The 22,137-nt window shown below is 50.2% G+C and overlaps 1 protein-coding gene across 2 annotated transcripts in view; it reads left to right on the forward strand.

Annotated features, from left to right (window-relative positions):
• Positions 1-200: 200 nt before the first annotated feature.
• PBX1 (PBX homeobox 1) overlaps positions 201-22,137 on the forward strand; it is a 125,889-nt gene continuing 103,952 nt past the window's right edge. Inside the window, exons 1-2 of one of the 2 annotated variants that reach the window (XM_063406633.1) lie at positions 201-604; positions 3,157-3,230. In XM_063406633.1, the coding sequence (XP_063262703.1) occupies positions 414-604; positions 3,157-3,230 (265 nt within the window). In that variant the 5' untranslated portion in view covers positions 201-413. The remainder of the gene's footprint in view (positions 605-3,156; positions 3,231-22,137) is intronic. The other variant, XM_063406634.1, reaches the window with a different exon arrangement.

Raw genomic sequence — 22,137 nt, forward strand, 5'->3', positions numbered from 1 at the left:
AGCTGCCCTGCTTTTGGAGTCGCCGCCGTTTCCCCTCCCTTCCCCGGAACCCCCCCCTTTCCCTCCCTCCTCCTTCCCTCCCTCCCTCCTCCCTCCTCCTCCTGCTCCGGCAGCCAAAGGGATTTTTTCCCCTTTCTTTTTTCTCTCTTTTTTTTTTTTCTCCCCCCCCTCCTTCATTTTTCTCCTCCTCCTCTTCCTCCCCGCCGCGGAGCCGGGCGCCAGCGTGAAGGATAAATAAAAAGCGAAGAGGAAGAGGCTGGGGAGGAGGAGGAGGAGGAGGAGGAAGGGGGGGAGGAAAGAAGAAGAAGAAAGCGAGCAAGAAAAGAAAGCGAGGAGCCAGGCGGCCAGCCCAGCCGCGCCGCTCCCGGCAGCCAGGGCAGGAGGCGGCGGCGGAGCGGGGCCGGCGGCCGGCGATGGATGACCAGCCGCGGCTGATGCACACGCACAGCGGGGTGGGGATGCCGGGGCACCCGGGCCTGTCCCAGCACATGCAGGATGGACCAGGCGGGGCGGAGGGGGAGGCAGGCAGGAAGCAGGACATCGGAGACATCTTACAGCAGATCATGACCATCACGGACCAGAGTTTGGACGAGGCGCAGGCCAGGTGAGAGCGGCGGGGAGCGGCGTGGGGGGGCAGGTGCCGGGAAGTTTCCCCCGCGCCCCGGCCCGGCCTTTGTTGTCCGGCGGGGGGAGCGCGCCCGGCCGCGGGCGCATCGGGGGACGGGGGTCCTGCTGCTCCTGCTGCAGAGAAATGTGGCCAGGGAGGGAGGGGAAAAGAAAAGGCACCGGTTAATACCCCCCCTCCCATTTATTATTTCCCATCTTTCTCCCACCTCCCAACTTCGTGGCGGTTTCGAGGGGTCGCCGCGCCCGCAGCCTCCCCCTCCCTCCATGCACAAACCGGGCCTGGCTTTTCCCGGCCTTTTTGGGGTGGGGGTTTAACTGCCGAGGGCGGTGGTGGCTGGGGCTCCGCTCCGGGCTCCTCCAAAAGAGCCACGAAGTGCTGCCCCGCTTTTAAGGCTGCTAATAATGTTCTTTCTTAGGCCCCTGTTGTGGTATTTTTTCAGCTCGTTTCTGCTCTTTGAAGATGCTCATAGAAGCTTTGCCTTTTTTGGGGGTTGGCCCTTTTTCCCCCCCCCTTCTTAATAGCAGATGTATTTTAAAAGGAAAAAAATAAGGATATAAGAGCCGGTATCCGAATTGCCCTGAGCTTCGGGGAGTGCAAACCTAATGCACACCTTCAAAGACATTACCATAAGTTCACGGAAGGGAGAAAGAAAAAAAAAAAAACTCAAATGAAGGAATTACAAAAAAAAGTTGCCCTGAATTGCCTGGGTTACACTTGATATTTTTTCTGGGCTGCAAAGCTGCTTGGTGTGTTGTCCTTCCTCCTGATATTTGTGCCCCGAGTTGAAGCAGATTGTTAGAATACATTGTTCCTGGAATAACGCACCGCACAGCCCCAAAACTCGCTTAAGAACTTGGAGAAGGATAAAAGTATCCCCCAAACCTCAGCTTCCATCCTCCCTGCCTCCACAGCTTCTATAGAGTTCTTGCCTACCAAAAAGGCTGGTTGCAGGGTTGATCTTATTCATTTTCTTATGTTCTTGCAGGGGCAGAGTAGCTGTGAGGAGGAGGAGGAAATCATTCACTTTCTCCCCGGCCAGACCCGGGGCAGTGAGGGGCTCTTCCTTTGGAAAGTTGCAGGAATCGTGTGTGTTCCTGCCTGGATAATTTAGTGTAGTTAATCAAATCAATAAAACCAAAGCAGAACAGAGCTAGGAGAAGGCTTTATGGGTTTGCCTTGCTGGTCTATTTCAGCTGCTTCCTCACAGTACAATTTTTTTTTTAAATTTTTTTTTTTTTTTTTTTTTTTTTTTTTTTTGGTAAATTATTATTTTTAATTCTGAGCTGGCAAACATGCCATGTTTATCAATAACATTTGGCTTTGTGTTTCCTTCTTCCATCCTACTATTGCACAGTTGTTTTGTTGCCTCTTTTTTTTTGTTTGTTTGTTTGTTTTTTCTTCATTTTTTTAAAATTAAGTTTTGGGAAGATGCAAAGTGCCAGCATTATTTGTAAGAGGACCCTTACAGCATATGTACGTGATTTGCGTATACCCAAATGTCTGCGCCCATCTGGGTGTGCTGATAAGGGAACGCTGTGGTTCTGCAAGGGTATATACCTTTGAGAGACTTCATCAGATATATAAATCTTTTTAACATGTTGTGGGTGGTGGGGTAAGTAGTGTGAATGTTTGCCAGATGTTCACATCGTCTTTTCGCGTGTAATTTCGGTTGGTAAACAGAAATCCCTGTAACCGGCGCCTGATAGCAACAGCCCTGTGTGCAGCTGAACCCTCGGCTAAATCACCCTGTGGCTCAAGAAAAAAATTAAATCACGCTGTTTCTTTGCCCCGGCGGGCGCGTGGTGGGTTTTGAAAGCAGCCAATTAAAACGCCCCCTCCCCAAAGTCTCTCCTCAAAACCCACAGGAGAACGGTCAGCTCTGGAATCACAGCAGCCGAAAGGAGCGGCGGTGAATAGCGTTCCCTCCCCTTCCCAGAAGCAGCCGGCTGTGATTTTTTTAATGTGTTTACTGTCCCAATTGTAAAGAATTAAATTTTAACACCTGCAAATAAGCTGGCTGTAAGTAGCGTGGAGGCAGAGGAATGGGGTTGTCCCTCCATGCGTCTTTCTGTGCTCCAAGTTGGGCGCTGAAATTCCCTGAATTGACAGCTCTAAGCAGAGGATGTTTCCAGCACTGGGGCAAGGAGGAGTTTATTTCCCCTCTGCCTCACAGGGTGAGCCCAATAAAGCACATGGCCTGCTGTAATACTGGAGGTGGGGGACAGGGAGAGCCCAGTGCTGTGTCTGTGTCGATCAAGGCGGTAGATCCGAGCTTGGCTCCCAAAAGCTGCCGGTTTGCCGTGGAGCATCGCCTGCCTCGCGCCGCCCGTGGAGCTGCTCGGTGGCAAAGGCCATTTTCGAGCCATTCCTAAACTGGTGACATTCATCTCCCCTGCACTGGGTAGGGGGCTGTTCACAGCGCTGGGGGCTCAAACCTGCCCTCCCTACGGCAGCCAGCATGGATTTGGAAAGTTGTTCCTCATGGTGACATCCTGAGCTCACCCTCCTCTCTTCTCTTTTCTCTCCAGGAAACATGCTTTGAACTGCCACAGGATGAAGCCGGCGCTTTTTAATGTCTTGTGTGAAATCAAAGAAAAAACAGGTAGGAAATCAATGCTGTTGGTTCTGTATTGTTTTTTCTTTTTGCTCTTCGGGGATTTTATTCCCCCAAGTTTGTGGCCCCTCCCTCCCCATATAGCAGTATTTAAGTGGGGAGAAATAACTGGTTGGTATTTAATGCTTCTGGCAGTGGACTTGCATGATGTGGTTTGTGTCTAGAAGAGAAAATATCGTGGTTTAATTTCTATTGTATAGCCTTTCTTTATTTATTGCTTTTTCTGGGGAGGAAAAAAAATCAACCCCCTTGCAAATTCTGTCTTGCTCTAGTTTCTTCTTTAAGACATAACACTGCTTAAAAAACAAAATCTGAATGCGGAGTGGGGGTGTGGGAAATAATCCCAACAAAATGAAACTGTGCAGTTTTAGTACCATTAGTATTCAGGTAAACACAAAGGTTTCTTACTTTTTTTTTAAAGAAAGGGTTAAAATGCTCTTGTCTGCCAATCATCCAGGCTAGCTCATGTAAGAGCGAGTTGTCAGTTGCCTTTAGTGAAAGCAATATATTAGATTGTTAGTTACTTTAGGGTACTGTTGTTTTATGGCATGGGGTGTTCTCAGGCTTCTTTAGAAGCTAATGGCATGAGAGTGTTGGTTCTGCTGTTTCCCACTTTCCAGACCTCCTACCATGTACTAACACACTTATAACACATCCCAGGGGGGCATTTAAATTTTAAAAGCAACAATTAAAAAATAGCAGTCATCAATCAAGGGTGATCTTAAACAACAGATGCTCAGGGAAGGACATTTAGCAACATGCACCATTTATTTATGTATTTGTTGGAATCTCTTTTTTTTTTTTTTTTTCTCTTTAAATGTAAAACAAAAGAAGTGGGGGGAATGATGGAAATTTGGGGGGTGGTTCATCTCTCCTGTTGGCTTTCTGAGCTGACCAGAGTTGATCTGTGGGCTTTTCCATGCTGGTGTAGCTGCCTTGTTTTAGCACGCTGCAAAGTACTTGACTTTTCCCTGCCTTCCCCCCTCTTTACAACAAGGACTGAAACAGTCAATAATTCATATCTAAGCCATATAAGCAAGGGCATGACATGAATGAAAGTGACAATAAATATGATTGCACACCCAGTTGATATACATTGATAGTTACACATAAAAGGGGAACAGCTTTCAGAAACCTGAACTGGGTCTTATTTTTTTTTCATTCTTAAATATATATATATATGTATAAAAAACCTCCCAGCATGAGCAGCTGATTGAAAATACAATTACTTGACTCTTGCAATATATATAAAATGACTAAGAGGGCCCTTTGTTAAGCGTTGTTTGTGCAGCGTGTAGCCCAGACAAAGCACCTACCGATGGCATTCGACTCTCCCGAGTCCTCGCGGCTGCGGGGCCGCCTCTGACCCTCCCCAGGAGTCCTTCCCTACAGCCTTCCCATAATAACCAGCAGTGGGTTTGGTATGGGAACCTCCAGACTGCTCTGACGCTGTAACGTGAGAGAGTCTACGTAGAGATAAACATTCGGGGTTTTACAGCGTTCCCCCGCGCGCCTCCAAGAAAAAAGGAGCCACCGAGTTCCTTTCCCTCTTCTCTCTTTCTCCTTTAATTTTGTGTGAGCCAAAGAACCTTTGCTTGTCTCTTCTCCAAGTGTGTTTGATGCTGTATTTGATGCTCCACACGTTGCCTGCGCAGGGACGCTTTTTGGCAGAGTAGTTGTTTAATCCCGGCTCAGCTTGGCTATCAACACAGTGGCAAAGTTAGGGAACAAGGTGGGAAACTTGGTGGGAAAAGCCAGGTGAGCTCAGGGATGTTTTGAGATTCTGGTGAGCTGGGGAGGAATGAGGAACTGCAGAGCCACAGTGGTGAGTGCGATAATTCCTGTCTGCTAAGGAAAATGGGAAGAGGTGGTGTAGGGCGAAGCATGCTGCTGGAAATCAGGATATTCACCTGTGAGCTGGGGCTCTTTTACATTTTTGTAAGTGCTGTTTGTTGGGGTTGTGCCTGGATTACGTGGCTTATGGGGCTGTGCTGTGGAAATCTCCAAAGAGGTTGACTTGAGATGGATTTGGAGCGTTGTTTATCTACCCTTGGATATGTTTGCGGTAAATTCTTTCACTTTGCAAATTCAAAGACCTCTTCCCCTCTCCCCCCATCTGCATCCCCAAAAGTCACACTTCATAAGAAAGCAAACAGCCAGATGGTTTTAGTTTATTTTTATTATATTTTTTAAATTATTTCTTTGTGGGCCCAGTGCTAGGAGGAAGTTTGCCTTGTTTTTTCTGGGGCCGAGGGTACCGCCTGCGTCTGTTTGCTTACCCCTTCCTTGCGGGCAGCGGCATGAAAGTTGAGCCAACTTCTTGCTTCCCACTTTCCATTTAGCTTCCCAGATTTTTGCATGTGTGGTGTTTGAAATCCTGGTGATTGTTTGTGGTCACTGGTGGGTGTTTGAAAGTGCGTGTGTACATCTTCCCCCCGGCGTTATGATGTGCAGAAATGTGCGTTCGGTTACCCCGCTGCCTGATTTAAGTGACTCCAGAGCCTTACGGAGACTTTACCACCATCTCTTGCAACATTATGGCTACTATTTCATAGCGTTAACCTTGTCTTCAGCAAACCCAAAGTGTCCATAAAGTTCTTAGAAAAATAGGTCGTCTCTACTGGCCAAAGAGTTGTCTTTTGCATTTGGGCTCTTTAGATATTTTAAAGTATTTATTTCCACTTTTAAAAATTATAATGATTAAAGGAAAAGCTCAGGGGGTTGCCTTTTGTCTACAAACCTAGGGATTGCTGCTTTTGGGGTGATGTCTGTTTAAAAGTAATAAATGTTGAGAGGTCAGGAATATGTAAGGGAGGGAAAAAATTTGCCACTTAAATATATGTGGAAGTTGTCGGCGTTCATTTGGTGTGTTTTCACTTGCTGTTGGTCGCTTTGTTGCGAGGGAAGGGGCAGGACTGCCTTCAAATGGCTGGCTGGCTGGCTTTTTGGAATAATAATTATGGAAATGGGAGGCATTGTTGTCCTAAATACAATTGATTCCTCCATCAATAGGGATTGAAATCGGAAATTGCATTCCTGATTTATAAAAAGTTTGAAGGCAGGGATAGGGGCTCTGTCTTTATGGCTGCTTTGGTTTTTTTTCCTTGTTTTTTTTTCCCCTCTCTCTTGGTATGTTTTTTTTTAAGCTGTTCTCTGCATGAGCGGAATAGCTAAGCAGAAGAATCAGGCAAGGCGTACGCAGACGTGGGGTCCTTGGATGGCAAACTGGAAAATATCTGCTGTCAAAATGCAGCAGCATCTATTTCAGCTGTGAGCCTTTCCCAACTCCCATCTCGTTTGGCGGGGACCGGCGGGGAGAGGCTGAGCACAGGATATATGACCATTTAATCTGATTCCTCCTCCTTAAGAGCTTTTCCCATCGTTTCACTTTCTCTGCTCATTTGGGGGAGGTGAGGGCATCGGGCAAATTCTACTTCTTAAAAAGACCCTGACTTTGCATTTGAAATCCCACAATTTTTATTTTCTTACCCTCTTCTCCCTCCTGTGTTGAAGGAATTCAGGATTAAAAGAAAAATGTACATAACACCAGTGGAGGGATTTACTAAGTGGAATATTTATAGATAGCACTGATTAGCCGTGCAATTGTTGTTGAATAATGGATTTGTTGTATTTTTTTTTTTTTTTTTTTAGATTTTAGAACATATTAGCTATATAAGGTGCCTCTTAGCTACCTTTCCCTCTGCATTATCTTCACCAAACTTAACTCAAATCAGATCTTTGGAGGAGGTAGGATTTTTCGCCTTCTTCTCTTCCTTAACACCCCTTTGTTCTCTCCAGCTCTGTGTTCAATTAACACCCCCATTGCAGAACTGTAGTCTTTTTTTTTTTTTAATGTCTGTTACTGTATTTCACTTCTGACACCTCTCTTATTATTCTTGGCTGCTATTTCTCTTTAATATAGCAATTATGATATGGGGTTTCTTTTTCTTCCTCCCTCCCTTCTCTTCCCTGACACCCCAAGTAAAACCCCATCAGGAGCATGGGGAGAAGAGGGGCAGACGTGTGCAGTGCTGGGGTTTTTGGGGTTGGGGCAGAGCTTTAAGAAGGGTACACTGGCAAGCCCAGCGTTCCTCCCAGCAGGATGGGGCAGCTTGCTTTCCTTCCCCCCAGCCTTTCCCCAGGGTATCAAATCCTGCCCTCCTCCTTATCCTGCATTTCCACGAGGAGGTTTCCCAAGGCGCAGGGGAGAGTTCAACACCCCGATTTGAATTTCAATGCAATTCTTGCACCTAAGGCATCATTCTGCTGCTTAGAAAGAGAGCTCATCAGGAAAGTGCTCAGTGCTCCAGCCCTGCAGGATCCGGGTCCCTGCTCAGCCCTGGGCACGTCCAGCCCTCACCCGGCTCCGGCTGCTCTCCCTCCTGCCCTTCAAAGGGGAGGAAGCCTTTGCTTTGATATTTGTTATTACTATTTTTTTTTCCTTCCAGTTGAAACGCTTTGAAGGCAAAAGTGATGCTTCTCTCTCTTAGCCAGGCAGAGTCTGCAGGGTCCCTGGTGTGGCTGCCCTGGGGGTAGTGAAATATTTTGGGAGAGCAGGGCCTCCAGTCCGAGGAAGCCCCGCTGTAACTCACACTTAAATTGCTTCCAGAAACCTGCTGTCTTCAAGGGAAAGGAGGGGAGGGAATGTGCAAGGGACTGGAAGATAGGGATGGTTTGGTAGACCTTGTCTTGGTGGAGGACTGAATTAACACAAGAGGAGTGGCTGGCTCTGGGACTGGCTGGGAGGGAATGGAAACCAGTCATCGTGATGGGAGGTGGGGCATGTCCCAGTAGGTCCCGGTAGCTGGAAGGAGCAGGGTCTTCAGGGCTGGACCTGTCTCTAAAACAAGTCCTTTTCCTGGGCTTTCTGCTGTGGTGGTGTCCATCAGGGGTTTGCTGTAGATGGATGGCTTTGGAGGAGCGTGCTTGTGGGGACACTTCTCTTTTTTTCCTTGTAATTTCATATTTTCTTCTTCTCCCCTGGTAGCATGTGGTTGGAACTCTTTGAATGGAGCAGGCTTAATTAGTTTAATCAAAATTGGCCTCCTGCAATCCTCCAGGGGAGGAGGTGGGAAGAACAGGGCTGCCAGTGGGCTCTTCTTCCCACCTCCTCCCCCTCGGCCCTGCCATCAAAGCAGAGAAACCAGGCCTGGCTCTGGCATAGCATTCCTGCTCCTGGAGACTCCCCATGATTTGGGGTGTACAGCAGCAAACCTGTTTTGCTTTTTATTTCGAGGCTTTTTGTGGGTGCCTGGTGTAGAGGAAACTTTGTTACGATTGCAGCAGAGCAGGAAGGTTCTCTCTGGGGGTCTGCTGTGTCCTGTTGCTCCCAGCCCCCTCTGTTTACTCCTGGGAGATGGATGAGCCAGTCTTCGGTTCTTGATCCCCATGCTCCCAAGTTTCCAAGCCTTTGCTTGCACTGGCCTCCCCAGGTTTTGAGTAGCTTTGGGTCCAGGGAAGGAAAGTTCCTGGAAGGTGCCGTGGCAGCAGCCCGCTCCTTGGGTAATTCCTGCTGACAGCACTGGGGGGGGAACAAATCTGTGCTTGCTATTAATGCATGCTGGAAAAATACCTGTATTAACCAGATGTGGACATAAACAGCAGCTAACCAGAGCATTCTCTTCCATGAGTGTTGGGTGTCTTCCCTGCTGCCTTGGGTCTCTCTCCAGTCCATCTCCCCTCGCCTCTGCGTGATCCTGGCACAGTCAGTTTGTGGGTGAGTCCGGGGAAAGAGATCTTGTTATTGGGCCTTGTAGCTCCAAATGAAAAACTCAGAAGATCTTTCAGGCCTAAATTTCTCTTGGGAAAAGTGGTTCAAGTTCTCTTATTTGAGACCTGCAGAGGGATTTCCTCCTTGGAGCGCTGAGTGTCTGCAAGCAGAGCTTTTCTAAATGCTCTCAAATGTGAGATTTATTCCTGTTAGCAGGACTTGTGCCGGCCCTGGATTTGAGGGCAGTGGTTGTAAACAAAACACAGAGAAACTCTGAGACAATTTCATCATGGTTTGTTTTTTTTTTTTTTTCCATCACAAGGAAATTACTGCATGCAGCAATCCTTGAGGGGAGTAGGGTGGTGGTTTAAACATAAATGGGTTTGTTTGCAGTGAGATGTAGTAGGCTGTGCTGCTGGTGGTGCTTCTGCTGAATCAGAGCTGTGGATTTTGGCAGGGAGAAGGGAGGAAGACAGGATTGCTCCCCTGCCTTTGGTTCAGCACCTTATTCCCCAGCTCCTCCTTTAATCCTGGAGCTGCTGCCTTCTCTGCTAATGAAGCTCTGCAAAGGGTTTTGTGATCTCTTGGAAATCTGCTGGGAAGCGTTTTACTACTACCTTTTTTTGCTTCCTGTGCTTGGAGTTGGGGTGCTTTGGGAGACACAAGAGCCTGTCTTGTCTGCCCTGTGCACTACAAGGATGGTTTGCAGTTGATGCAAAATATGAGGAGCTCGTTAGGAGCAGGGATTGAGTTTTCCCCTGAAGATGTGATATTACCTATTTGCCACCTTTCAAATTATTTGTAATTTTTTTCTTCTTCCTGCTTTGCATTCCTGTGGCAGTTACCCTATGCAGTGAGTTTCTCCTGGTAACGTGTTTTGCTTTGGGAGCTGGTGTGGGGAAGGTGGGCTGCACAAAACTGTCTCCATGGCCCCCAGAGCAGGATGCCCGTGCCAGGCTCCATGCTTTTGGGCTGAGTCTTTGGGCATTTGGGTGCTGTGCAGGGAGAAGTGATGCTGCCTTGTGCTGCAAGGATGTGCCCTGTACAGCGCCGAGCACAGGGGGACTCTGTGCTGGGTCAGGGTTTGGGAGGAGGTAATGTGATTTACAGCAATGGATCTGGTTAATAATCTCCAGCAGCTTCTGTATACTCAGGGGCTGCTCGTATTCCCAGCCAGGTGTTTGCAGACCAGATCAATATGGCCCTATTTGCATGGGGCTGTCCGTAATCTAATAAACCAGCCTCAATCTGCATCCTTTGCCTTCCCCAAACATCCGCCGGGTCCCGATCTGGTTGGCGTGGCGAGTGTTCCCGTGGTGGAGAAGGTGTTTGTGAGCACTGCCTGGCTCCTGGGCTGCCAGCCTGGGCTCACACAGGCAGCCCAATGCTGCACCTCTGCCGGGGCTGTGCCAGCACCCCGGATTTTGGGCTGTGCTGGGTGCTCGTAGGTGCTGCGTGGTGCTCTGCAGATGGTCACCTCCCCCGTGTGCTCCAGAGGCGTCGGTACTGAGGGTTTTCCATGAAATCCACCTTGCCTTTGGGGAGCGTGTGCTGGGAACTCCCCTGGAAACCGAAACTGATGGTTTTGTGGGCTGGGTGGTCGGCAGCTTCTGCTCAAAACTGCCTCGGAGGTGCTGCATCCCCCGGCGACTTAAATAATCTAGGGTGGCCATAGGGATAAATTACAGAAAGCTGTGGCCTGAGGAGGCTGTGGGCTGAATACATTAGTGTGTGTTGTCAGGCCGGGCTCAGGAGGGACTCAGGTGATGCTTTCTCCCAGTGCTGGGAATCACTTGGCCTGGAATTATTGATTTGCAGCTGTGTCAAGTAAAAAAAAAAAGGAATAATAATATCTCTTGGCCTTGTGTTTGTGAGCTGTGCCCCTGTATGTGTATATCTGTATATATATAATTTTTTTTTTTTTTTTTTGAGCTGGAACAGAAAGCCACTTCTCCTGGCTCCTTTTCCTGGTGGGGAGGGCAAGGCAGCCAGAGAATGGGAGGCCCAGTGGAGGGTTTGGGTGCCAGGGAAGCCGTGCCTGCTGAGGAGCAGAGTGCTGCTGGTGATGCTCTGTGTTTTGGGGAGGTTGCCACCACGGATAATACAAATCCCCTGTGACACCTTGAGGGAGCCGTACATTGTCACTGTCCTCTCCCTTCCCAGCCTTTTATTTATAGGAGAAGCCTTACCCAAAATAGCTTTTTTGCTTGCCCTAAGCTGATGGGCTCTTTCCAGCCCTCCCGCCCTTTTTTTTCCCCCTAAATCTACTGATAAATGGAAAACCTGCGGAAGAGCCAGTGCTGTGAGGAGCTGCTCTAATCTAAAATGATAACTTTGCCATTTTACTTCAGCCTTGTTGAAAAACGAGCAGAGCTGCCTTTGCAAGTGGGATCAGCCTGCTTAAATGCTGGAGCCTGAGTTTTTGTTTTTTGCCCAAGTACAGGCTTGGAAACTCAGTTCATCATTTCCATGTCCCATTTTTGGTTTCACACAACCTGGCTGGCCTGCCCATCCTCGTTACCAGAAGAGGAAAATCAAGTTTCTCTCCTTGTTGGATAACATTTCCAAATTCCAGAGTGATGTCGATTAGCAGAATTAGCAGTGGCAGGTTACCCAGCAAAAATACCCTTCCAGTTGTGAAGTGTTCTTGCTGGTTGCTGCCTCGTTCCCAACTCCAGCGATCCCAGTCCGGATACGTCTCCACAGCATGGGGATTTTTCTCTCTTAACTCAGTGCAGTTGTTTCCTTTTGACATTTGATATTTACAAGGCTGGAGCCAAACTGAAAGTGAATCTGCCCATAACTCTACTAAATGTGCCTTTCTAATTTCAACATTAATGTTTCAAAACCTAAGCTGCTGGTGGGTGTACCTTTGCTTGTTTACACGCATATTTTTTTTCCCCCCTCCCCTGTGCAGTGATTCTCTGGTGAAACATTAGGAATGATACAATACCTGAAGTATCTGCATGGATTGTTCTCTGGCTTTCAGCTGTAAATTTGGCTTTTAACTGCAAAGTCTCTAATTTTAAAAGGTTTCAAGTGTTTTACGTTAGTATTTTTTTGTTTGGGAGGAGCCTGCTTATTTGCAAAATTATCGTAATATATGATTCATTTCAATAATATTGCAAGAATTTTGTATAATTAATATAATTGCAAGAATGTGATTGATTGCAATATTGCAATAAATTGCAAAGATATTATTTCAAATACTGCGATAACATGATGAATTTGCAATACTCTGATTATTGCAAATCCCTAGACAAAAGGCTAGAGATTGCAGTTCACATGGTAAAAGGAATTAGCTGGAAAGAGTTGTGGCTGTCAATCCTGGCTTGGACAGGACACGGCCCCCCCGGTAGGTTTCATATGAAGCTGGCGCTTTCCAGAAGAGCGCTTGGTTGCATTTAGGGAACTTACAGGCAGTGGGACATGCTCCACTGGTTGGAAGTGTGTTTTGAGGGGTTTATGACCCTTGCTTTGAAGGGATCACCTCTTTATTTCTGATAGGGATTCGCGAGGTTTCTGGCTGCAGCCTGGTGCTGTGGATGTGCTGCTGATAGCGAGGAGCCGCTCCCGGAGCGGTTGCGTGTTTGGGGGGAGCAGGTGGCAGGAATGGTGTTTTCACTGAATGTATTATCCCCCCGGAAAATCCTGGCTGTTAGATCTGGTCAGCAGATGTGGAGTGTCGATCGGTATCGGCGGTGGGAAGGGACTTGCAATATACTTTGCTAATGGAGAAGAACCCGAGGAGCAATTCCCTGATTTACGCTTTTGGCGATGTGAAATGAAACCGACTGAAGCGCTTTGCTCAGCGAGCTCTTAGCAGACCCCTTCTTCCTCCCTACTTCATGCAGATTTTTCCAAAGAGGCTGTTTCTTGCCTCTGTTGCTGGGTAGACAGAGGTGGCTGGAAGGCATGGACCCCTTAAATGCATCTGGAGGCACAAAGCATCCAGCATGGGAGCAGGGAGCAAGCGGCGCCCGCTGTAGCTCGCTCCAAAGCCCCGGTGCAATTCTGTCCCCAAGTGGCTGAAAAGGTCATTTAGCGCAAGAGCAAACGTTTGGTTTTTTTCACTCCCTCAAATAGTCAAATTAGCATCCTTCCTCTGCCACAGGAGCTGCTGGAGGGGGCATCCTGAGAAGGATTATAGGTAGGAGCGCCTGGGCCTGGGCTGTTCCTCTCCCGAAGGTCCCTGGCTGCTATTTGCACATCCCAGTGTCTGACTGCGGCTGGCATTTCCCCTGTTTGCTGGAATTTACTTTCTGCCTGGCGAGGGCATTGGGTAACATTTGCACACCTGGGCTGCTTAAGCTGTGGAGAGGCTGGGGGGATGTGTCAGAGAAGGTCAGGGGTCTCTGATTTCCTCATGGGCAGGAGGGAGCCAGGAGAGCAGCTGCTGGCACTGTGTCCTCTCCAGAGGCAGCAAACAGGAGGGGAAGATGGTGTTGTGTAATGCCACGATACCTGTGCAACCATCTGGACCTGCCCTGATGTTGGGTGGATGCAGGGTTGGCCCTGGCTCTGGAGAGCACAGATCGTGCTCAGTTTCCTCTTGTGGATGGATCTAGTGGGCAGTGGGTGCCTGTTTGGCTTTTTACATGGTGAAGGGGGCTGTGTTTCCTTTTGGATAGGATTGCGGTGCATGTTTGACCGGTGCGCAGCCCAGGGTGGGAGTTTTCCTTAGAAATAACTCTAGGTCTAGAAAGTCATGGGATCTTCACGTGTGAGCTCTTGAGGGATGTGCAGCAGCACAATGGCATGGCTGGAGGTTTAGGGAGACTATCCCAAGGGCAGGCTGGAATTGTTTACCATGAAAAACTCACAAGTAGTATGAAAGGAGGTGCGACAAGACGCAGCAGAGGGTGGTGGTAGGGGATATCCCTGGTCTATGTGTCCTGAGGCAGTGGCAAAGTCCACATGGGTAGAAGGACAGATTTTTATTTCCCCTTTTCTGCCGTGTTTGGTTAGGCCTTGCAGGAGTCCTTCTGCAAAGGCAGCATATCCAGGGGTCTGAGAGGCAGGGGCCAGGACAGAAAGTGAAGCCCATGGTGCCACAGTGCTCCAAGGCTCTGTTGGGAGGCACGGGCACGGCTGGCAGAGCACACCCGTGCTGTGGGCAAGGGCAGCCAGTGGACCTGCTGCATCATCTTGGGCTGGGATTGGGAAAGGAGCTGTGCAATTAGGGAGAGGTCCCTGTGGTTTGTGTTTGAAAGCAGCTCCATCAGGGTAATTTTTAAACTGCTGTTTAATCAGAAGGCCGTCGCTAATAGAGAGGGAAATGCTGGGTGGGTCTGTGCTTGTGCTGCATCCCCTCTTCCTGGTTCCTTTTGCTTGTATTTAATTGCTTTTGCTTCACTCTTTGGGAATGCTACCCCAGAGGCACCCAGGTGCTCAGCAGCAGCATTGGGTAGTGCTTTCCAAGGATTTGCTTGGCCTCTTGCCTATTGTGTGTAGTCGTATCCTGCTGCCTTGCTCTTGCTGCATCTCCTCCCTGTGCACAGGCACCGGGTCTGACCCTGGGCAGTGATTGCCCTTCATGTTCCCAAGGGAAGCCAGTCCTGATGGCTCCATGGAGGGCTCCTAAGAGTCAGCAAGGAACATGGAGGAGACCTAAACAAAGAACAAATGAGAACCATATAGAGACAAATGGCAATCAGATTTAGGAAGCAGACGAGACAACCCTTTGGAAGGGGCAGGGGGGATGTTTGCTTTAATCAGTCTCCTTGAGTTTCAAGCAATAATAAAGCAGATTTGTTTTCTTTTACCTTCTCTTCCCCAACCCCCACTTTTTCCTTCTCTTTCCTCTTCCTTGCTCTTTTCAAAACAGCCCTGGATTCAGCAGCACCAACATCTCCTTCCCAAGCTCCCACTCTCTGCAAAAAGGATTGCTGGCCAATCCAATCAACATCCTGTCCATTTTTTCCCCTTCCTTCTGTCTGGCTCACACTGGTGGGAGCTTATTGCTTTGAGACGGGGTACCTTGGCTGAGCTGCTGGGAGCAGGTCCCTCCCACCACCAGATGAACTTTTTGGAGTTTCTGAAGCGAGCAGAGGAACAAACTCTTCCAAACGGGCTGTGCTTTTCTGCGTGGAGTCGATCTGCCCTGGCACGCTCTGCTGTGTGCTTTAGAGGCAGTCCCCAGGGATTGGCCATGCTTAAAGGAGATCAAAGTTTCTCCATCAGAGGTCTTGGGCAATGCCTCTGAGATGCTTGAATGACCTCCTCACATGTGTTCCTCTGGGATGTGGTGGTGGCTGTGAGTGAGGACCCAGCTTTCCCTGCAGAGGCAGCTTGGTTCCCTGCAGAAATGTGCTTCCTTCCCCTTCTTTCATTTTTCCCTGGTTATTGTTTTGGTGCAGAGCAGGTGGATCTCGGGAGGGCTGGGGCAGTGTGTAGCTGTGAGTCAGTGAAGCCAAGCCTTTGATCTGTTCCACTTTCTGGTTCTGGTGGTGAGTTATTACCTTCCCAAACAGAGAGGCCAGACTGGAGCTGGGATTAGTGGTCTGCAGCTCTCCTGTGCTGGGCACCACAGAAGATGAGATTTCTCCTACTCTGAAATGGAATGTGGCCCCTGCCTGCTGCTGTGTGCCTGGTTGGGGCAATCTCCCCAGTGCCTCCTGCTGGGCTGCTCTGTTTGTTTTCAGGGACAGCTTTCTTGTGCAGAGCTGTTTTTCTATTTGCTGGTGTTTAGTTGAGAGACAAGGCATCTGGGGTGACCTCCAGTGTGTCCCAGTGTATTGCTTTCAGGTGCTCTCCTAGGTTTTGTAACCCACATAGTCTGTCTTATGTAGGATTCCCCATCCTGGAGAGTAAGTTCACCCAGTCTGCTGGGATTTCCAGGGAAGGCTGGTGGTGAACAGCCTCCAGTATGTCCCTGACATTCCCAACTGCTTGTGCCTCAGGCAGAGACTTCCAAGGTGGCAGAGCTGGTGTTCCCAGCCAGCCTATGGGGCTGAGGGTCCCCTCCTGAGTTCAGTGGGACACCCTTCACCCCCAGCGCTCTGCAGGTCTCTCAGGAGCGCTGCAGAGTTCCCTGTGGAGTTGCAATCATTTTCCCGCCTGGCTTGGCACATCTTGTGCTGATCAATAATCCTCGGCGGAGGCTGTGTGTCCCATCCCAGGGCAGGCACCCTGGCTGCTGGGCAAGAGCCTTTCAGGAGAAGGTGTGTGGTGGCTCTGCTGCCCAGGAGGGGCTGATTTACCTAATGTCTGCCAGGCTGTCACAGGGCTCTCCTGCTGCAAACTGGTTTGGCTTAGCCCTGAAAAGCGGAGTGAAGCAAAGGATCCGAGTGTGCCCCGTGGGGGCTTTTGCGGGTCCCAGAGGTCGGCATGAGAAATCAGTTCTGCCCCAACACAGCCTGAGCCTCCTCCCTTGCTCAGAGCAGCAGAAATTGTGGTTGTAAGCCTTCACCCCAGTACGTGACTGTGCTGTAGGCAGTGTTCTCTCCCAGCTCCTCCGAGTGGGTGCCAGGGGAGCTTGCGGGTGCTTTGGTGCCCCGGCCCTGGCTGCATCCCAAAACTCCCTGCCCTGCACTGTATTTCATCTTCCCATGCTTCCAGAGAGGTCTGTGTGCAAAATACTTCATGTTGCTGCCAGCAAGCTTCCCTTTACCCATGCCACGGTGGGGCTTTTTTAAAAATTTTATTTTATTAGGAAATTCCCATTTGGTTGCTTTAAAAAGCAAGCCCTTGTGGCTGGCCCCTGGCCCGCCGCTAACAGATTTGTTTGAGAAAAGGCTGCGTTGGCATCCTGCTTTATTGAACATGCCTCCTGGGAAGGCGGTTTGAATATCCTTCTGTCTCCTCGGAGCAGGGAGCTCTCAGGACTGCCTGCCGCCATGGGGATGGGGAATGCTCTCCTCTCCCTTTCCCTCCCACCCCTTCCCCTTGTTCGAGCCTCCCTTTTCTTTTTTTTTCTTCCTTTTTTTTTTTTTTTTTTTTTGAGGAGAGAGAGCGCTGTGCGCGGTGCGTCCCGCTCCATGCGGCTTTTCTCTTTCCCCACGGAGTTCATCCAAAGTTCGTATCCAGACGATGAACAAAGTAGCTCAGACCTTTTCCTGACTCCTCACCCTTTGTCCTCATCACTTAGTGACAGACAGGAATCAAATGCCACAGACAGGCTGACGGGACGGGGCTGTGTGAAAGTCCTTGGAGGAGGAGGAGGGGAGCAGTGCTGGCTAAATGGGGGACTCATGTTTAAACTCAGCTCCCCCTCCCCGGGGAAAGACCACAGCTACTTTTACTTTGAAGGGCAGAGGGGAGGTGCAGTGTTTTATATATATATATAATTTTTTTTTTCTGTCAGAAACCGGATAAATTTTTAGTGACAATAGACGTAGGGAAGGAGGACCGGATGGAGTTAGGCTCAGTGTTTAGCACTGGGTGTGCCTCCCGTTGGGAGCAGGGGAAGGAAGGGGCTGCAGGCCATTATGGATCAGAGGGATGGAGGCTGCTGGCCTGCCTGCATCGCCTCTCTGCTGGAACAGCTCTTCCCTAGGGAGGAGGGGGTGCATGGTGCTGCAGCCTGACTGTTCCTAGAGGCTGGCTTGATCTTCATTTCCCCTGCCTTTGGAGCTCTCCTCTGGGTGGTACCCCAGTGAGCAGGCAGGGAGCTGGGCTTTGGTGCTGGGGACCTCCCTGTGCTGGGGTAGCGTGTCCAGGCTGGTGTAGCTGGGCAGCTGCCCAGGGTGGGCTTCTCACTGCCACCAAATCTGGGAAGGGACCAGAGCTGGTGTTCTGGGTGCCCTGGAGACTTGCTTTGCCCTGTCAGGAAGGGAAAGGAGCAGTTCAGGCTGTTGGCTCGTTAGCACTTGTCTGGCTCATTCAGTTGTCAAGACTGGGATGACTCCTGATAGGTGTTTATCCCTCTTCCAGATGTCCTCCCCAGAGTTTGCTTTTCTTTCTTTTTTTTTTTTTTTTTTTTTAATGAAAAATAATGACAAGTCCCCAGACAAGGAAAGGATGTAAGCACCTCATGGCAGAGATTTTGTGGAGGCTTTTATGGAAGCTGGGTTGACTGTAGCCCAAGTCTGGCAGAGTTTTGGAGGGTAAGGCTCTCGAGCCTCCAGGGAGAGGAGGTCTCCACAAAATGCTGGGTGACCCTTTGTTCAGGGATATTCCTCATGGGATGCTGTGATCCAGCAGATGTGCTGGTGCAGGGGCCACTCTCTTGTCAGGGAGATGTGAATGTCCCTTGCATAAACCAGCTCCATGCTATGAGGCATGACTACATCATTGGGAGGGAAACACTGCTGTCAGAAAAGGACTTTGGAAGGACCATTTACGATTGGTCCTTTAATCCTGGGAAGTGCTGTGGGTGAGAAGAGGTTCTCCTGAGTTGTTTGCATGTGGAGAGAGACTGCTCATGGCTTAAATAAGCAAGGTTAGTGTTGTCTTCCTGTGTTGGCAGAGGAGAAACAAAATTGCTCAGCAAGCCCCAGGACTGTGTTCCTGTGTTCCCCAGGGAAGTGAGGCGACCACCTCCTTGCCCCAAGGCATAGCAGGTTGAGTCTTTATCCCAAGCCTGGCTGCAGCATTCCACATGCCTCTGGCTGCTCTCCTCAAGCCCACACTTGTGCGGGTCATCTCGAAGGCAGCAGGAAGGGGCAGGGTGGTCCAGGTTTTGCCCTCTTTTGTTTGCTGATGTTGCAGAGCTTGCTGATCTGGGTGCTGGCCAGCTCGGCTGACTCACAGGAATCCTCTCACGAGTCTCCTACACCCTCCATTACCTGATCCGAGTGCTTCCTGGCGTGAAGGGAGCTGTGCATTTGTGCAGCTTGTGTCCGCCGCAGGCTGCCCCGGGCAGGGACCGCAGCCTGGCTGGCCCTGTCACCCTTTGCAGTGCTCACTGGCTGCCATCAGTAGTGACCATCTTCCTGACCCCGCAGACAGTGCCTAAGTGTCTTTACAGAGGCATTTGCTCTGCTTGAGAGGTCAAAGGAAAGACCTCCTTGCTCGTTTAGGAGGAGTGTGTGTGTGTGAGGGGGTGTCCACGTGCCTCGTAGTTGGTTTTTGTAGAGCTGCTGCCTTTCTGTTCATCAATGCGACAAGTCAGACCTAGAGGAGGATTGTAGCAATGAGGGAGTTTTCAGTATCCACAGGCTCCTTCCAGCACTCCCTATCTCTGGTAAATGGTGACCACAATCGAGTCAAAATTCCCACATTTCAGTGCTGTAATTGTTGCAGTCCCTGTTGAGCAAAGGGGGTGTGAGACGCTTGCAAATCCCCTGCCTTGCAAGCTGGGGAGTCTCCTGGAGTTCCTGCCTTGCCAGTCGTGCTGTGGGGTTTTTTGCACGCAGCTTTACCTTCTCAGGGAGGCGGCTGGGGCATGTTCCCATCTGAAGCTGTACCCCTGTGAGGTGCTTGGGTTGGCAAAGCGCTGCTGTTGCGTCAGGCTGGGCCGTGCCCAGTGAGCACAGGGGGAAGGTTCTCATGCCTGTGGCAGGAGCATCGCTCAGAATAGTTCCATATTGTGGCTCCTCCGGGGGCTTGGGGAGGTCTGTGGCTTTGTGGCTTGTTTGCATGTGCCACACGTGAGTTTCTGTCCCATGGGTCCTGCTGAGTTGCAAGATTTGGGTGTTTGGTGGCTTTCTGGCCTGTGGCTGCCAAGCTATGTGTGGTGTTGTGCAAGTGGTTTGCATCTTGTGTGAAGTTTGCAGGCGCTTTGTGGAGAGCTGGAGAACAGGAGGGTGCTGCTACAATCAGGGACTCATATCCCCACTGAACTATGGAGCAAACCTCTCTGTGTGCCAGGGGGCAGCCTCACCTGGCACAGGGGCAGGGAGGCATTTCTGGGGTATGGTGAGCCACATCCAGAAACTCCCTTTTGTGTGACAGGGGGCCATTGAAGGGCTTTACCTGACTGATCCCACGCAGAGAAGAGAGTCCTGGGTGTCCCAGGGTGCCAGGGGAGTGGGAGCAGCCTTGTGCAGGACTGGAGGCTGGAGAAGCAGTGCTCTCCCCTCTTGCATGCCCATGGTGGGGTGCACTCCTCTAGGATGTTTAGGTCTGAGGTTTAGGTTTCCCCTAGCCTGACCTTCCCACTCGTGGGGCCTTGGTGCAGCCTGTTAAAAAAAGGGGAAGGTGATGTCCCGAAAATGCCCTCCTAGGTGACTTGAGCACTGAGGTTTGATTATCTTTTCAGCAGAACTGGAGTCCCACTGCTGGTAAAACACAGCCACTTGTTGAAGGCTGTGGGCTCTCCCTTTGGCAGAAGTCTATGTGCAGAAGGGGATTTGGGGTATTGCAGGGGAGCCCTGCTGTGTGCCTTGATAGATTCCCCGTTCTGCATCCCAGCGAGTGCGACAGTGTCCCCCAAGGCGTGCGATGGGTTGCTGAGCCAGCCCCCAGCGGAGCTCTGCTGCCCTGTCCCCTTCCCCGCTCTCCTCCTCGGCGGCGCAGCCTTTGTCAGCCGGCCAGGACCCGCAGCCAGCCTCCCTGAAGTGCCAGCCATGCGGCGCTCGGGTCCTGGCCCCCCTCCTCGCCTCTGCCCCAGCATTTATCAGCAACCTCCCTTCCCTCCCAGCCGCCAAATTCTTTCTCCGTGCCGTCATCCTCCGGCCAGAAGCCGCCCCGTCCCACTCTCTCTCTCCCTCCCTCCCTCCGAAACCAGCCCAGAACTGCTAGGCAAACATTTTGCCTGTTGTTATTACAGTATTCCCATCTGCATACTTAGTCATAAACCCCTTTTAATTCCAGCCTTTTTCTGGGGCGGGGTTAAGAGTTCAAACCCATCATTTTTCTTTTGGGGCTGGAGGCTTACAAAAGCAGCCCGTGGCGAGATTGTTCAGTAGGATGGGGCTGAGAGCGAGTTTAGGGGAAGGGGCGGGGGGAGGGGGGTTGCACACAGCAGTGCTGGCTGTGCAGTCCCTCACCCCCAGGGAAGGCTTTGGATGAGGTTTGTGTGGGGCTGGCTGGGGCAGGGGGTGCTCTCTGCCAGCCCCCTCCTTTTCCCCTTCCAGCAGCTCCAAGCCAGAGGTGGATGGGGCTGGCCCCTCGGCGGGGAGGCGTCAAGTCGTGCTGCTGCTGGTCTTGCCTCTTTTGCTGGAGTCTTCGGATAATGGAATGCCAGAATCTCAAAGGAGAGTTCCTGACTGTGCAGGGAGAGGAACAGCTCTGGACCTGTGGAAAGGTCTCTCCAGGAGAGCTCCCCAAGAGCAGCTCGATGCTGCTGCTCCTTTAGTTAAGCTCGATGCTGCTGCTCCTTTAGTTATGCAAGGGATGCTGTCAGACTCCCATTGCCCAGCTCTCCGTGCCCTTACTTTAAAAGGCTGTGCCCTCCTCGCTTGGGGTAGTGAAGTCCTGCTCCAAACACTTCAGCTGCTGCTGTGCTCACCTCCCTCCCTGTGCAGGCATCTCCAGGCTGGATGAGCCCAGATATCTCCCCACATCTCCCAAAAAACACTGGAGTCCATTGCTTGTGAGCCTACCTGGACTTACTAGATGGCTGTAGCAACAGTTCCCTGTTGCCTTTGGGGTGTGGCTGCTTTTAATTCCCTCTGTGGCAAGGGTTCCTAGGTGCTGGCACTTCCCTCCCGCCCAATGCTACCCCATGGTAAGGAATTCCTGCTTCCCTGGGACCTGGGTGGTGCAGGTAAGGTAGCAGGAGCAGGGAGTTCCTAAGGGCTGTGATGAATTCCCGTGCAAGGTTTGGTGCCTGCATCCTGCCCCTGTAGCTGCTGCTGGACTACACTGCTGATGTGGGTCTGGTGGGAGATAATCCCTCCTTCCTCTTGCCTGTTGCAGATACAATGCTGCATCCCTGTGGGATAGGGTATGGACCAGTTACTGGTTTGGGGCTTGAGAGGCATTGGCATCTCCCTGTCTTTGGGCAGGATGAGATCTTTCCCTGCCCCCCGTCCAAATTAAAAGGTCTCAAGGAGGAAAAGAAATAAGAATGTGCATTTGGGTTGACAGACATGTTGTACAAATTTGTGCAGCTCAATTTCCAGCATGTTTTAGTAGAGAAAAATCTCCTGCTTGGCTTTTGAGAAGCATTAAAAAAGATGGACACATCTAATATTTACATATTTGAAATTAAGCCTCTGTCTTCTTTATTAGAAGTATTTCTTTGAAATTTGACTTCAGTTTTAAATTACAAATACCTTTAATAACAAATCCAGCTCCAAAGTGACACTGTTTAAAAAAAAAAAAAGTCGTGAAAGAACGGGTATTTGGGCAATTCTG

This window comes from Prinia subflava, chromosome 10 (assembly GCF_021018805.1).
Source record: "Prinia subflava isolate CZ2003 ecotype Zambia chromosome 10, Cam_Psub_1.2, whole genome shotgun sequence".
In the NCBI taxonomy this organism is placed as follows: Eukaryota; Metazoa; Chordata; class Aves; order Passeriformes; family Cisticolidae; genus Prinia; species Prinia subflava.